Raw genomic sequence first — 14,944 nt, 5'->3', positions numbered from 1 at the left:
ATGGAACCTGGAATACGGCAGCAGGATAGGTGCAAAGAAAAAGGAGGAAGAAAAGCAAGCTCGTCTCATCTGAGGCCAACAAGTTCCACTGCTTTGTCTGAGATAACCAGAGAAAGCCAGGCAAGAATAAAACCTGGATTCAGTAACTGAATCCCTCAGTTGCCCTGTAAAGCAGCACACACATACGGGGCTCACCTGAAATTCTCTGCCGGCCGGGGGGTAGGAGGGAATGTGTTGCCCTGGGAGAATAGCTGTTGGGTGGCAGGGACAGTGCTGGAGGAGATGCCTTTACTCTGATCTGTGGACCAAAAGGAGTTGGGGGAGGGCCAGTCAAGGGGCTGTAGTATATTAGTTCAGCAAGTTCCTATTTATTCACGAGGTATTAGGGTTAAGTGGAAATACGCTGGGAGACTACTGACTGGGCAGCTGCAGGCCCATCAATAAATGATCAAAATAAGAATTTAAAATGAGAATAAGGAAAAAACATACCCGTACTGATGTTGGAGTAGATTTCTGAAAATCTTGGATCTCTATCTTGGGCAAACAGACTCTCTGACTTCTCAAGAGGCTTGCTGTGTTCTGGCCCTGTGGTTGTCACAGGCTGAACAGAAACCTGTGGAATGTAATGATAAAAATAACCATCAAGGTTTAACATGACAATTCAATAATTCGAAAATTCATATAAAGATACACATACACTTTAACTGGCTCTAGGGGACACTTCTTAAAGAAATGTTCACCATCCTTTAAAGACGACATACTAACCTGGGAATGATTGTAGCTGGTTAGTCCATCTCTTCCTGGTACCACATCCAATTCTGTTTGCTGCTGCTGCTGCCTACATGTTAAAGGCAAGTAAAAAGAAAAATAGGGGGAAAAAAAGTTATTTTAAAAAGGATCTGGGGAAAGGGCTTAAAACAAACAAAAAAGTGTGACTGTAGACTGCCACTCCCCAGGCTAGTCACTGATCAATAAAGAATTGTTCCACCATTTCTCACCTGGGTGCCAGCTGCCCTGAGCCCATCTCCAGGGATAAATTAGCTGTGGGACCTAGCTGTGGCCTCTGGATTGTGTTCGACAGTGAAGGTCGTGGTTCCTGGCTAGAGTTCCTGGGAAAATGAAGAGTAGAGACAACAAAGAAAAAAAAAAATATCTGACTCTGTACAAAAGATACTACAGATTCACTGATACATGGGGTAATCACTGATAAATTCCCCTTTAAAGCCCAATCCCTATGATACCTGTAACCTCAGATTCAGCAAAGAATTCGCACTATAAACAACATGATACAAATAGAAACTATGTCCTACAGCCAAGAGCTCATCCTGTTTGGGCTCTAACTCCTTCCAGTACTCAATACCTAGTAGCTGTGGATGTGTGTATGTATATGTTGCATATCCATAGATTGTGTTTAAAAAAGCATAAGTAAAAAACTGATGAAAGTACACACTGAAACATTAACAAAGACTATTTCTTGATGGTGAGAATTTTTTTCCTTCTCTTTACTATTTTCAATACTTTCCAAATTTTCTACAAAGAATATTAATTACAAAATAAAATATTAAGAATTAATTAAAACTAACTACAGTAGGAAAAACTGTAGTATGCAAAAATGGGAAAAGCCATTATTTCCAGAAACAACTTCTTAAAAAGACTTAAACATTTCAAAATTTAAGCAAAAGAGAAACACAAAACAGCTGTTGTTCAGAAATATAAAAGATGTAAAAAAACAAAACAACTATAATGACCTGAGTCCTAAGTTAATGAAAATTTCTAACTGAATCCACTGTTATACTAAATTAATTAACAAAAAATTAAACTTCATGAGCCCTAAAAATTGAATTAGAGGACACAGAGACTCAATGTTGTCACCAAGTATTATTCACACTTAATAATTATTTCTAATCAGATCTTCAGAAGTGGGTTCAAGGCCAATTCTACACAGAAAGATTAAATGGAAAAGAAGTACCTTGACAACTGACACCCACTAGGTACAATAAAAAAAGACAGCAAGAATGTGGAGAGGCTGAACTCTCACACACTGCTGATGAGAAAAGTACAGCACTGCTGCTCAGAATGCAAACTGGTACAGCAGCTTTGGAAAACAATTTGGGAGTTTCTCAAAAGATTAAGCATAGAGTTACCATGTGACCCAGCAATTCTGGGCTGTGCTTAGTCACTCAGTCATGTTCAACTCTTTGCGATCCCATGGATTATAATCCGCCAGGCTCCTTTGTGCATGGGGATTCTCCAGGCAAGAATACTGGAGTGAGTTGCCATGCCCTCCTCCAGGGGATCTTCCCAGCCCAGGGATCAAACCCAAGTCTCTCACATTGCAGGTGGATTCTTTACCATCTGAACCACCAGGGAAGGCCAAGAATACTGGAGTGGGTAGAATATTCCTTCTCCAGGGGATCTTCCCAACCCAGGAATCAAACCGGGGTTTCCTGCATTGTAGGCAGATTCTTTACCAGCTGAGCCAGTATATACCCAAGAGAATAACATATCCACACAAAAAGTTGTACACAGATTTTTACAGCAGCATTCTTAGTATCCAAAAAATGTAAACAACTCAATATCCACCAACCAATGAACGGATAAACAAAAATGTGTTTCCATTTATAAGAAATGTCTAGATCAGGCAAATTTAGAGAGACGCAGAAGAGATTAAGTTACACAGGTCTTGAGGAAGATACTGTTAATTAGTATAGGATTTCTTTGGGGGTAATAGCTATTTTGTGTGTGCTAATACCCACACAGCCCTGTAACATACTAAAAAAATTATACCCTTTAAATGAGTACACTGTATGGTATATGAAATCTATTTTAAAAAAACTCTTACAAAGCTGAGAAAAAGTTCAAACAGAAAACAATGAAAGACTAGAGAAACAGAAACTAATAGTTAATATAGCTATGCTCTAAAGCAAACTATGGTCCACAGGCCAAATCCAGTTCACTGCCCGTTTCTGTAAATAAAAGTTTACTGGAAAACAGCCATCTTTATTCATTTCATTTGTCTAGAACTGTTTTTGTACTACAAGAGCAGAGTTGAGAAGCTGCAATAGAGACTGTATGTCCCACAATGCTGAAATATTTACTATCTGTTCTCTTAGGAAAGTTTGCAGACACCCGTTCTAGGAAAAAAAAAAAAATCTGCCAGACTAGAACAATAAACTAATGTATAAAACAAAATTATTTCTAGACAAGACGGAAACAAAATTGAAATACAGTTGACCTTTGAACAATTCAGGGTTAGGGGCACTGACTCTCCAAGTAGTCAAAAATCCGAGTATAACTTATATAGTCAGCCCTCCATATGGGGTTCATGTAGTACTGTATTATTTACTACTGAAAAAATTCTGTGTATAAGTGGACCATTGCAGTTCAAACTCATGTTCAAAGGTCAACTGACCAAACTCTTCACATGTCAGAATCTACTCTCTAAGTTATTGTTTGCTAAAATTTTATTCTACTAGTGTAAATCAACTATATTTCTACAAAAAATTAAAATTTTTTTAATTCTACCTGGATGAACTACCCCAAATTCTAAGCAGTTGGCAGATGCGCAACTAATGGTATTTACTACTACAAAAGTAGAAGGAAGAGGTAGGTAGCCAAGCAGACTTGTCCCATGAGAAATTCCAACACTGGAAAAGTTCTTTAAGGTACATACTTCACATTGGTGTTGGTACAGATGATATACTCAATTTCATCTGAGTAAGGGTTCTGGAAAGTAAAAGAGCTGGTTCTCATCCAGAGCCATTCTCGGTTCTTAGACCGAAACCGGAACATGACAGACAGCACCTGGCCTTTTAACTTCACGACCTGAAAAAGTTTTCATGCTATCAGTTGAAACTCGCAAAAAAATTTTCTTTAGACATGTAAAATCCTAGGATTCTTGTGTTACTATCCTTGAAATAACAATATTTTGCAATGTTACTAACAAAACAACATGGGGAGTGAAACATTATTAAGCGACTAAATAATAAGGAGGTATATTTATCATGTTTCTTTTTAGAGTGCCAAGCTATCTGACCACTTTCACCAATGTCAAACAAGAATAACAATTATTTCCAGGAGAGAAAAGACTATGTTTCCCCACTTCCTTTGGAAAGTCCCTTAAAGATACACTGATCTAGCAAATTTACTAAAAATTTAAAAGTTTAACGACAATGAACATAGCCTACATGCTGCCCCTCAATCCCAGTTTCTACCACTATGCCTGAGAATTTCTGTTTTCACAGCACACATGAAGGTTTCTATAAATAAAACCAAAATGGCTTTAGTTTTATTTTGCTTTTTAAAAGAAAGTAATTTTTTAATTATTTTCATTTCTGATCTCACAGAATAGAAAATAATCTTTTGAATCCTCCTCCTTTATAATAAAAATATTAGAAGCTAATATTTGTTTTGTTTTTACTATATGCCAAGCCCTAGGCTATGTGTTTTTTCTTTAAGAACAAATTTACTTAACATCTAAAAAAATGTGATATGAACAACTGTTAAGTAATCTTTAACACTTTCATGTGCTCACTGAATAATATATACACAATGAATATTACATTTGTATACAAACCAAGTACTGGATTTGAAACCTGATTATGGCTGTACGTATCTACACCAACAGATTATAAGTTCAGTACTTCAAAATACCTACACTATAAATTGCTTTTTAACCAAAAGTTAAGTGATAACATTTGTGTTTAAGTTGACAGAAGAGTGGCAGTTACTGCTGGTATTACAGTTTAAGAAATAATTATAACAGAAAATGGGATATATTTCACTTAACAATAATAAAATGGTACATTTTAAATATATAAATAAAACTTTAAAAAATCAAATGTGAAACAAAGTACAGCAAGAACCAAAATGGGATGAAAACAAGGAAAACAAGTTTCATTAGAAATAGTAACTAAATTTATGTACTGAGAAGCAAAAAGAAATATAAATCCATCTAGACTTAAGAAATATCAAAATCTAGAAATCAGCAACTATTAAGCACCAACTAGTCTGCACAGTAAAAAGTACCTTTGCTTAGTACTCTAGTATCACAGCAGCAACTGATGTCAGAATAAAAACCTTGAGATCACAGTGTGTCTGAATCACCCATTGCTTTGGAATAAACACTTTCTACAAGTGATAAAATGGTAGGAACTCTGTGGCCAAATGTGTCAGAATTATGAATTTCATGGATTTAAAATATACTGTACAATATCTTCTCACACTGCCAGAAGTCCATGTCCTTAGCTTTGAACAGTTTCAACAGAAGTCAGAATAGCTTTTCTAAGACTGCACATATAAGGCAATGTGATCCTTCTGCATGGATAAAAAGTGCATGGATAAAAGTGATGCTGAAAAATCAGGAAACACTTTTTACTGCCATTGTCTGATTTCCTCTAGAAGTTGGGCTATGTGTTTTAAATGCTTTATCTTATTTGCCTACTGTATCAGTAAAAATACTATGCTGTGCTGGGCTTAGTCGCATCCGACTCTTTGCAACCTCACGGACTACAGCCCACCAGGCACCTGTCTATGGGAATTCTCCAGGCAAGAATACTAGAGTGGGTTGCCATGCCCTCTTCCAGGGGTCAAACCCAGGTCTCCCGCATTGCAGGTGGATTCTTTAATGACTGAACCACAAAGGAAGCCCAAGAATACTGGAGTGAGTAGTTTATCCCTTCTCCAGGGGATCTTCCTGACCCAGGAATCGAACTGAGGTCTCCTGCATTGCAGGTGGATTCTTTACCTGCTGAGCTACCAGGGAAACCCAGTAAAAACACTAGTGAGGCTTAAAGAGGGAAATTAATCCATCTAATATAAATAATAATAAAAAATACATCTAAAGCCAAGTCTGTCCTGAAATTAGAATTTACCAGATGTTTTCAGAATCTAGGGCCTAAAAAGTACAATTAAGAGTTAGCTTACAATTAAGAGTTAACTCTTACTTATCTATAGAAGAACTGTGAAATGAATTATTCAACTACTACTCACTGTTCAATTAAGTGCAGAATATTTTAAATACTTTAAAGATGGCCACTTTAATGTTGAGTAGCCAAAGCCAATGTACCTTGAACATTACATTATCCATAATTTCCAAGTACTGGTCCTTTCTGTTTCTTAAAAATACAAGTTAAGTAATAGTGTAAAACTGCAAGGCCTGCCATACTGCTCGATTAATCAGTACTCAATAAATATTTGTTGGATGAATGTAATAATATATATTAGACAAAAATATTATTCCAATTCAAACCAGGAAAGAAAGCTACCTGTTGGAAGCTGTCTCTTAGAAGCTGCTGGTCTTCAGGATGACAGAATTCTACAATATTCTTTCCTAAGAGTTCCTAAAAGAGGAAAAGAAAAGTAAGATCAACACTTTTATGATCACTTAACTTCCCCTGGCCCATTAGGAGAGGAACTGGATTTAATTTCTCTTGCTTTTATCCTAGGATTATAGATTAGAGGGGAAAAAAACACACAAAAAAATGGAATCTGCTAAATAACTGACCTCTAGAGCAATTTTCTTTTTCAGGATATTGCACATTTATTTTAACTATACTTTTTACAGATTTGAGGTATAATTTACACTCATTCCAAGTGAATTTTATAATTTTAATTTAATGATCTATAATAAATTTATATAGTTATATAACTCTTATCCCCAATTTAGTTTTAGAACATGTCCACTGCCCCTAAAATTTCCTTTCTGCCAGTCTGAGGTCAATCCCTGTGCCATCCACTGATCTGCTTTCTGCTTCTTTAGTTTAGCTTCTCTGCACAAATGAAATCATAGAACAGGCAGTCTTTTGGGTTTGGCTTCTTTCATTTAACCTAATATTTTAACGAAGTTCATCTGTGTTGTTCCAAATATCAATAGTATATCCTTTTTATTGCTTATAAGTATTCTCACATGGATATATCACAGTGTGTACCCATTCATTAGTTAAAGGACATTTAGGCTGTTTTCACATTTTGGCTATTATGAATAAAACAGTCATGAACATCTGTGTATAAGACTTTCTGTGAACATATGCTTTCTTTCTCTTGGGTAAATACTTAGGAGTGGACCTGCTAATTTGTAGGGTAAGTGTGTGTTTAACTTTTTAAGAAACTGCTAAAATGTTTTTCTAAAGTAGTTTACCATTTTCTTACCTACCAACAATGTATGAAGGTTCTGTTTCTCCATGGTCTTGCCAATATTTTTTGATTATACCCATTCTAATGGGATACAATGGTATCTCATTGTGATTTTAATGTGTATCTTCCTAATGACGAGCAACTTTTTATGTGCTATTCATATTTCTTCTTTGATGAAATATCTGTTCAAATCTTGTGCTCTTTTTTTCACCGGCTGGTTATCTTAATGAGCTTTAAGAGTCCTTCATATATTTTGGATACAAGTCTTTTTTCAGATATATGATTTATAAATATTTTCTCCCAATTTGTAGCTAGTCTTTTCATTTTCTTAATGATATCCTTTTAGGAGGGCAAATTTTAACTTTTATGAAACCCAACTTATCAAATTTATTTTGTGAACCACGTTTTTAGTGTCATAAAAAAAAATCTTTGTCTAGGGAATTCCCTGGCAGTCTGCTGGGGAGGACTCGGTGTTTTCACCGCCATGGCCCAGGTTCAATTCCTGGTGGGGAGCACTAAGGTCCAGCAGGCTGCACAGTGCAACAACAACAAAAAAGTCTTTGCCTAACCTAAGATCACAAAGATTTTCTCCTATTTTCTCCCAGAAGTTTTATAACTTTGGTTCTTACACCTTTACATCTTGGAGTTGACTTCTGTGTATGCTATGAGGTAACAGTCTAAGTTCTTTTTGTTTTATTCTATTTTGCACGTGAATATCCAATTGTCCCATCCCCATCTATTGGAAAAGCTTCTTTTCCCCTTGAATTATCTTGATATCTTTGTTGAAAATTAGCTGATCAGTTGACCATAAATGTGAGAATAGACTCCATTCTGATCTACTGATCTAATCCCTACACCAACACCACACTGTCTTGGTAACAACAGTTTTACAACAGGTGCTGCATTAGGAAGTGTAAATGACTTTGTTCTTCTTTTTCAAGATCTCTTTTTCACCAGCTTCTTTACACCGCCACAGCCACAAGTCCCTCCTGGTGACTAGAATTTTGAAGTTTATATAACGACCTATTTCTCAATTCAGATATAGTTATATCTGGTCTGCAGAATGAGATATCTAAATAAATTATAATAACTAGTTCTAAAGTTACAGGAGATCCAACCAGTCCATTGGTTGGATTCTGAAGGAGAATCCATTCTGAAGGAGATCAGCCCTGGGATTTCTTTGGAAGGAATGATGCTAAAGCTGAAACTCCAATACTTTGGCCACCTCATGCGAAGAGTTGACTCATTGGAAAAGACTCTGATGCTGGGAGGGATTGGGGGCAGGAGGAGAAGGGGACAACAGAGGATGAGATGGCTGGATGGCATCACCGACTCGATGGATGTGAGTCTGAGTGAACTCCGGGAGTTGGTGATGGACAGGGAGGCCTGGCGTGCTGCGATTCATGGGGTCGCAAAGAGTCAGACACGACTGAGCGACTGATCTGAAAGTTACATATTTAATGGGTTACTATGCACCTAGATTGATTATATGAATTATCTAAAGGTAGCCATATCATTATAGCTAAAGTGCATCATTATCTGTATTAATATCATTAATAACAAAGAAATACATGTTCATACCTGCTGCTCCCACCTGATTTCACAAGTCGTATTTTTCTAGCTCAGATGCTAACCTTGGTAGGAAGCTGAGATTATACTTAGCTATCAATAGAATAGGGTCATCTCTTTTTCTGAGCTGGGGCTGCTATGTTTTGACTATCTCTGGAATTACATGAATGAATAATCTCAGCACATCCAAGGGAAAACAGAGGCCTAAATATCAGTGGTGTAACAACTCCAGCTCCTCACCTGTGGCTGGTAGCCAACAGTAGCCACACAGCGATGATCCACAAAAGTGAAGATTCCCTCAATATTGTGTCGAGAGATGAACTCTGTTGGTTGACAAACATTACTCATGTCTGTACAATTGGGAGAACTAGTTACCTGAAAGTAAAGAGATAAAAATGAGAAAAAAATTGAGATAAAAATGAGATAAAGAGAGACACTATTCTTTACAGATGTACTTCCCATCAGGTTCCCAATTTTAGGATTCTGAACTGTCACAACTTATCCAGAAAGGAAAAAACGATAATCAGATAGGGCATGAGGCCTAGCTCCATTCCCACACATGTACTCTTCACTAACTGTGAAGAAAGATAAAAATTCATTCAACCCCAAACCCACCTACTTTCATTTAGCTAAGCTGTATTCATTATTCATATTGGAAAATTATTCTCCCAAGTAATCAAGAAACATCTGTTTTTGTAAGGAGAATCAAAATAATTCCACTTCCCTACTGTCAGTCATGAAATGAAAAATGAGAAGAACTCTCTTATATTGTATAGGAGCAAAAGAAATTAGTTGGAAATAGAAATAGAAAATTTAGCACTGCAAAGCTAAAAGTATGAAAGAGGAAAAGACTTCTCTCTCCAAAAGATCTTTCACTGTCTTCAGTTTCTGCTAAATCGAACAGAAGCAATGTTAAGTGTGAATGCCATACTCCTCCAAATATTTGGAGATTTTCAGAATGCTTCATTTGTATTCAGAGAGTAAAAGAAAAAAATAACATGAACACATCCTGAAGATTTTCTCCCACTGAAAGTGGGTGATATATTAACCGATGCAGAAAATTCATACTTGCCTGCAGTCTGCCAATGGCCACTAGGCAAAACTTGCTCCCCTGGCCAGCTTCTGGATCATCATCTGGAAGTGAGACACCTTCAAGAAGTTGAAGTTAGAAGGTTTAACATGTATCTCAAACACAACTGCCTTCAAAAATTAGATGTGTACAGATTTAAAACACACACAGATATGATGAGACTAGGTATAAAACAACAAAGAGTGCTAAAAGATAAGAATAAAGGTAAATAACCAAAAGAACTTACCATATATATCAGGTACTGTTTTAAGTGTTTTTATATATGTTAATTCATGTATTATACTCACATTAACTATAAAAAATTACAGAGCACAGGTCCTACACAAAATATTCCAAAAGATTAAGATGGCCAAACCAAATACATATGAAGACATTGTATTTGGTCACTCTGTGACCATATCATCGTTAAGAGAATAGATGTCTTGCCTAACCTGTGACTTTCAAATTAAGCAAACAACCAAAAATGAAATTAAACCAAACACCAACAGTTATCTTCTTTGGAAAAGAGAGAAGCCCTGGGATTTCTTTAATGTTTTATGTGGAAAGGGAAGACGGTTGCATTTTCCCGCTGCTCTTTGCATATTTATCTTTTTTTTACCAAGAAAAACAGTATTTCTTTCAAAGCTACATAGACATATAAAAGACCATATATATTGCAAATGTATCGTTTATACAGTATATAATCTAAAAAGTTCAAAATCATTACAACTTAAAATTAATTTATCTTAATTACATTTAACTACCACTTTGGGGGTGCCTACCATATGCCAGACAGTAGGCTAAGTTCTTTTCCTACATTAAACCTAACCTTCATAATAACTTTCTATGGGTTATATTATCTCCAGATTACAGATGAGGAAATTGAGGGTTTTTTAAGTCAAGTAACTTACTAAAATACACCACTAGTAAATAACGTCAGAAACAAACCTAGGTTTTTACAAATTCAAAGTTTAACCTCTTACCAAAATACACTACCTTGGCTCTCTTAGCTGCTATCCCTCTAGAATCCCCCAATTCCCAGTCATACCTATCTAGCAGGGAGGTAATAAAGTTGCTAAGAGTTGGAAATTCTGACCAGCCAGGTTAAAAGGCTGATCCTTGTACCCCAACCACTTTTCTCACATTCCCTTTTGACCTTTAGTTCCAGTAAAAGACACAGCCAATACTGAGTCATTTTCAAGTCTGAGAAATCCATCTCCCTAACTGGAATAGAAAATCCATAATGGAAGGAAGAGAGTCTACTTTTTCTCTCCTATCTTCTTACAGTTTATACCAAAGCACATTTCATATGCAACGGGTATATGATAAATGTATATGATAAACGTTAGCTAACTTTCTTGGACTCTGAGGAACTAGCTGCACCCGGAAAGAAATCACTGTTCAGCTTTCCTACCTGCTGGGGGCCAGGCCTTGATATAGCCTGTGCAGTGCACCACCACGAAATGAGGTTCCCCATCCTTCGCAGAGCCAAGTCCATTCCTAGAAAAATTAGAGGTGTGAGGAAAAAACTTTACTCAGTATCATTTAAAAAGCAATGCTGGCTTAGTACCTTTAACTTTAGGCTATTGGGTGTTTAAATAACAGGATGAATATACTTGGACCTTTCCCACCCAAAAGTGACCACCATATTGTTTACCTTTGCCAAAGTAAAGCAACTGAAAGGTACTGCAGCAGGAGGAAAGCAGGTAAAGTGGGAGTGTAACTTTCTTAAACAGGATGAGCAAAGGATGCTTTAGAAGTTCAGGAAAAATAAAAATGTAACTGAGAAGTAAGGGATGAGGGTAAGGGCTGCTGAAGGAAGTACTATAGTAAGACAGTTGAAAATGTGATGATCTCTACAGGTACTTGACCATCCCTTTGTGTTTGTTTTTTTTTACTGCTTAAGATCTCACCTGCATCTGTTTCTCACAAAGCTCAGCCTGTTCATGGAGACTGAATCCACAGAGCTATTGCCACACCTGTTTCAATGAACAGAGAGATTAAAAGCAATTAAGATGCACTATCATTCACACAACTTGAAAAAAAAAAAAACCCCAATCGAAAAATGGGCAGATCTAAAGAGACATCTCTCCAAAGAAGAAATACAGATGGCCAACAGGTATGTGAAAAGTGGCTCATTAATAGAGAAATGCAAATCAAAACTATAATGAGGTACCACCTCAAACTGGTCAGAATGGCCATAATTAAAAAGTCTACAAATAAATGCTGGAGAGGATGTGGAGAAAGGGGAACCCCCCTCCACTGATGGGAGGAATTCAAGTTGATGTAGCCACTGTGGAAAACAGTATGGAGGTTCCTCAGAATACTAAAAACAGAATTACCATATGATTCAGCAAAATTGTAATTAAAAAAGATAAATGTATTCCTATGTTCATAGCAGCACTACTCACAATAGCCAAGACATGGAAGCAACCTAAATGTCCATCTACACATGAGTGGGTAAACAAGATGTGGTACATATATAAAATGGAATACTGTTCAGCCAAAAAAAAAAGAATCCCATCTGCAGCAACATGGATGAATCTAGATATTATCATACCAAGTGAAGTAAGAAAAAGAAAGGCAAACAACATATGATATCACTTCTATGTGGAATCTAAAATAGGATACAAGTGACCTATCTATGAAACAGAATCAGGGAAACAGAGAGTAGACAGGGGGCTGCAAGGGGGGCAAAGGTGGGAGAGGTTTGGATTGGGAGTCTGAGATTAGCTGATGCAAACTGGAATATATAGAATGGATAAACAAAAGGTCCTACTGAATGACACAGGGAACTATATTCAATATTCTGTGATAAACCATAGTGGAAAAGAATATGAAAAAGAATGTATACATAAATATATATATAGCTGAGTCCCTTTGCTGTTCAGCAGTAATTACTACAATACTGTAATTCAACCACGTTTCAATAAAAAAATAAATTAAGGAAAAAAAGCTGTACTATCAAAGAAGTTTTCATCATTTAACAGCCAGATAACAGGCTCTGGATACAACTTGACACAGAAAATTGGCAACAATGCTCCTAACAATGAAAGATAAAGAAGTCAGGTTTGGTATTTCTAAAACTTGTTAACTGTCTCAGAGTTTTTAAGTCAAAATGTTCTATATGCTCTACAAATGGAGATATTCTCTACATCAGGAGTTAGTACACTTTATCTGTAAATAACCAGACAGTAAATATTTTCAGCTCTGTGGGCCAAACAATTTGTTACAACTCGTCGACTCTGCTATTAAGAGTATGAAAGCAGCCAGACAGTATGTCAATAAATGGGCATGGCTATGTTCCAATAAAGCTTTATTTACAAAGAGAGTTGCGGTTTGTAGACTCGGGCACTATGCTGCAACAAAATCTATTAGCTGTATTTTGTTATTATCTAGGACTTCCCAGGTGGCAGGAGTGGTAAAGAATCTGCCTACCAATGCAGGAGACTTAAAGAGATGCTGGTCCGATCCCTGGGTTCAGAAGACCCCTGGAGGAGAGGCGCCTGGAGGGCTACAGTCCATAGGATCATAGAGTTAGACACGACTAAAGCGACTTAGCACGCACACAATCACGTTATTATTTACCTTGCTCCTCCGTATGTCATTGCAATAGCCATGTCCACACATTGGGACACTCTCTCCCATTCTCACTACTTTCTTTAATAATAAATAAAACATACACAGAATTTTATGAGTCATGCACTATTCTAAGCATCTTTTAAAAATTTATTTATTTTGGTGTGCTGGGTCTTCATTGCTACACGTGGGCTTTTTCTCTAGTTGCAGCAAGTGGGCTTTTCATTACAGCGGCTTCTCTTGTTGAGGAGCATGGGTTCTAGGCAGTAGTTGTGGCACGAAGGCTTAGTTACTCTGAGGCCTGTGGGATCTTCCCAGACCAGGGATCGAACCTGTGTCCCCTGCACTGGCAGGTGGATTCTTAACCACTGGACCACCAGAGAAGTCCTAAGCATCTTTATATATATTTATTCATCTAATCTTCATAACAACTTTATGAGGCTGATATAACTCCCAATATTAGGTGAAGAAATAAAAACACAAGGCAGTCATTTAATCCATTCAAGGTCAGAAGATAAGTGATAAATCCAGTAGTCTGGGTCTAGAAGCTACTCCAAATAACTAAGCCAAATAATATTAAATTTTGTAACATCCCCAGGAAACCTTTCTTAATATCCTATTCATCACTTCTAATAAGCATCCTCTCAACAGTCAATTTCCATTACACAATCTGAATTTACTTTGTGACATGGAGATGTTTTCTCTACCTGTGATGAAAACTACCACCATCCTTTCTTCAGAATCCTAAAATGTACAGTATATAATTTATAAATGTTAACTATTAAGTGAAAGGAATCAGAAAGTCTACTGAAGGGAAGAGAGGGGGGAAGAAGTAGCCTGAGTACATGGACGTTGTCTTGGAATACACCAGGAAAAAAATATAGATACTGGCATCCAACTAGTATGCATTAAAATAAAATCCTGAATCAAACATGGGAAGTCAATTTCTTTGTGTCATTTTTTTTTAAATCAGCAAAATAGTAACCTTGAATTCTACTCTACGGGGCAGTTGTGGAAAATGAGATGACACGTAAAGCACCTACCTATCATAAGAAGAGTTCAGGAAATACTGGTTTGCTTATCACGTTATTTTGTGTTATGACTAAATCGGGTCTTGAGAGTTAAATTTAATCTACCTGGAGCTTAGATTTAAAAGTTTAACTCCTCTGACCAGAAATTAAACCCTCAGCTCTGAATTCTTCCTATGACAAGTCACAATCCTCATCCTGACACTCACCTCATACGGCAAATAAATGATCTCCTTGAGCCCATACACATCCTCATGGAAGACTGCTGACCTTCCTTTTTCACTGTTCCAGTCTTCAGATCCAGGATACGCCCTGTAAAGGATGTGAAGGAGAGTCTGGAGTACATTCTTGCGTGCAGAGAAGAGGGGGAGAGATACTGGAGGCCAAGCTAAGTAAATAGCCTATCCACACTCTTCAATCTCCTTGCTTATAACAGAATAAGCCAAGTATGAGATGGATTTTTTCCAAGTCTAAAACACCTCGATTCCCATCAATGAATCTTACGCTTTAGTTCAAAGGCAGCACTGGAAATAGCTTTGTGCAAGGCAAGGGAGGACAGGAGCAG

General features: G+C 36.9%; 1 protein-coding gene across 5 annotated transcripts in view; it reads right to left on the bottom strand.

Moving 5' to 3' along the window:
- Window positions 1-14,944, bottom strand: part of ARNT (aryl hydrocarbon receptor nuclear translocator) — a 66,946-nt gene that overhangs the window by 4,791 nt on the left and 47,211 nt on the right. For all 5 annotated transcript variants that reach the window (XM_061407677.1, XM_061407684.1, XM_061407659.1 and 2 more), the window contains 11 exons: window positions 14,589-14,691; window positions 11,686-11,751; window positions 11,187-11,272; window positions 9,776-9,852; window positions 8,944-9,078; window positions 6,267-6,341; window positions 3,674-3,825; window positions 999-1,109; window positions 766-838; window positions 490-613; window positions 196-298 (listed from right to left, as the gene is read on the bottom strand). In XM_061407677.1, the coding sequence (XP_061263661.1) occupies window positions 196-298; window positions 490-613; window positions 766-838; window positions 999-1,109; window positions 3,674-3,825; window positions 6,267-6,341; window positions 8,944-9,078; window positions 9,776-9,852; window positions 11,187-11,272; window positions 11,686-11,751; window positions 14,589-14,691 (1,105 nt within the window). The remainder of the gene's footprint in view (window positions 1-195; window positions 299-489; window positions 614-765; window positions 839-998; window positions 1,110-3,673; window positions 3,826-6,266; window positions 6,342-8,943; window positions 9,079-9,775; window positions 9,853-11,186; window positions 11,273-11,685; window positions 11,752-14,588; window positions 14,692-14,944) is intronic.

This window comes from Bos javanicus, chromosome 3 (genome assembly GCF_032452875.1).
Source record: "Bos javanicus breed banteng chromosome 3, ARS-OSU_banteng_1.0, whole genome shotgun sequence".
Taxonomy (NCBI): domain Eukaryota; kingdom Metazoa; phylum Chordata; class Mammalia; order Artiodactyla; family Bovidae; genus Bos; species Bos javanicus.
The sequence above is the reverse complement of the archived record's forward strand: the minus strand, read 5'-3'. Positions and strand labels throughout refer to the sequence as shown.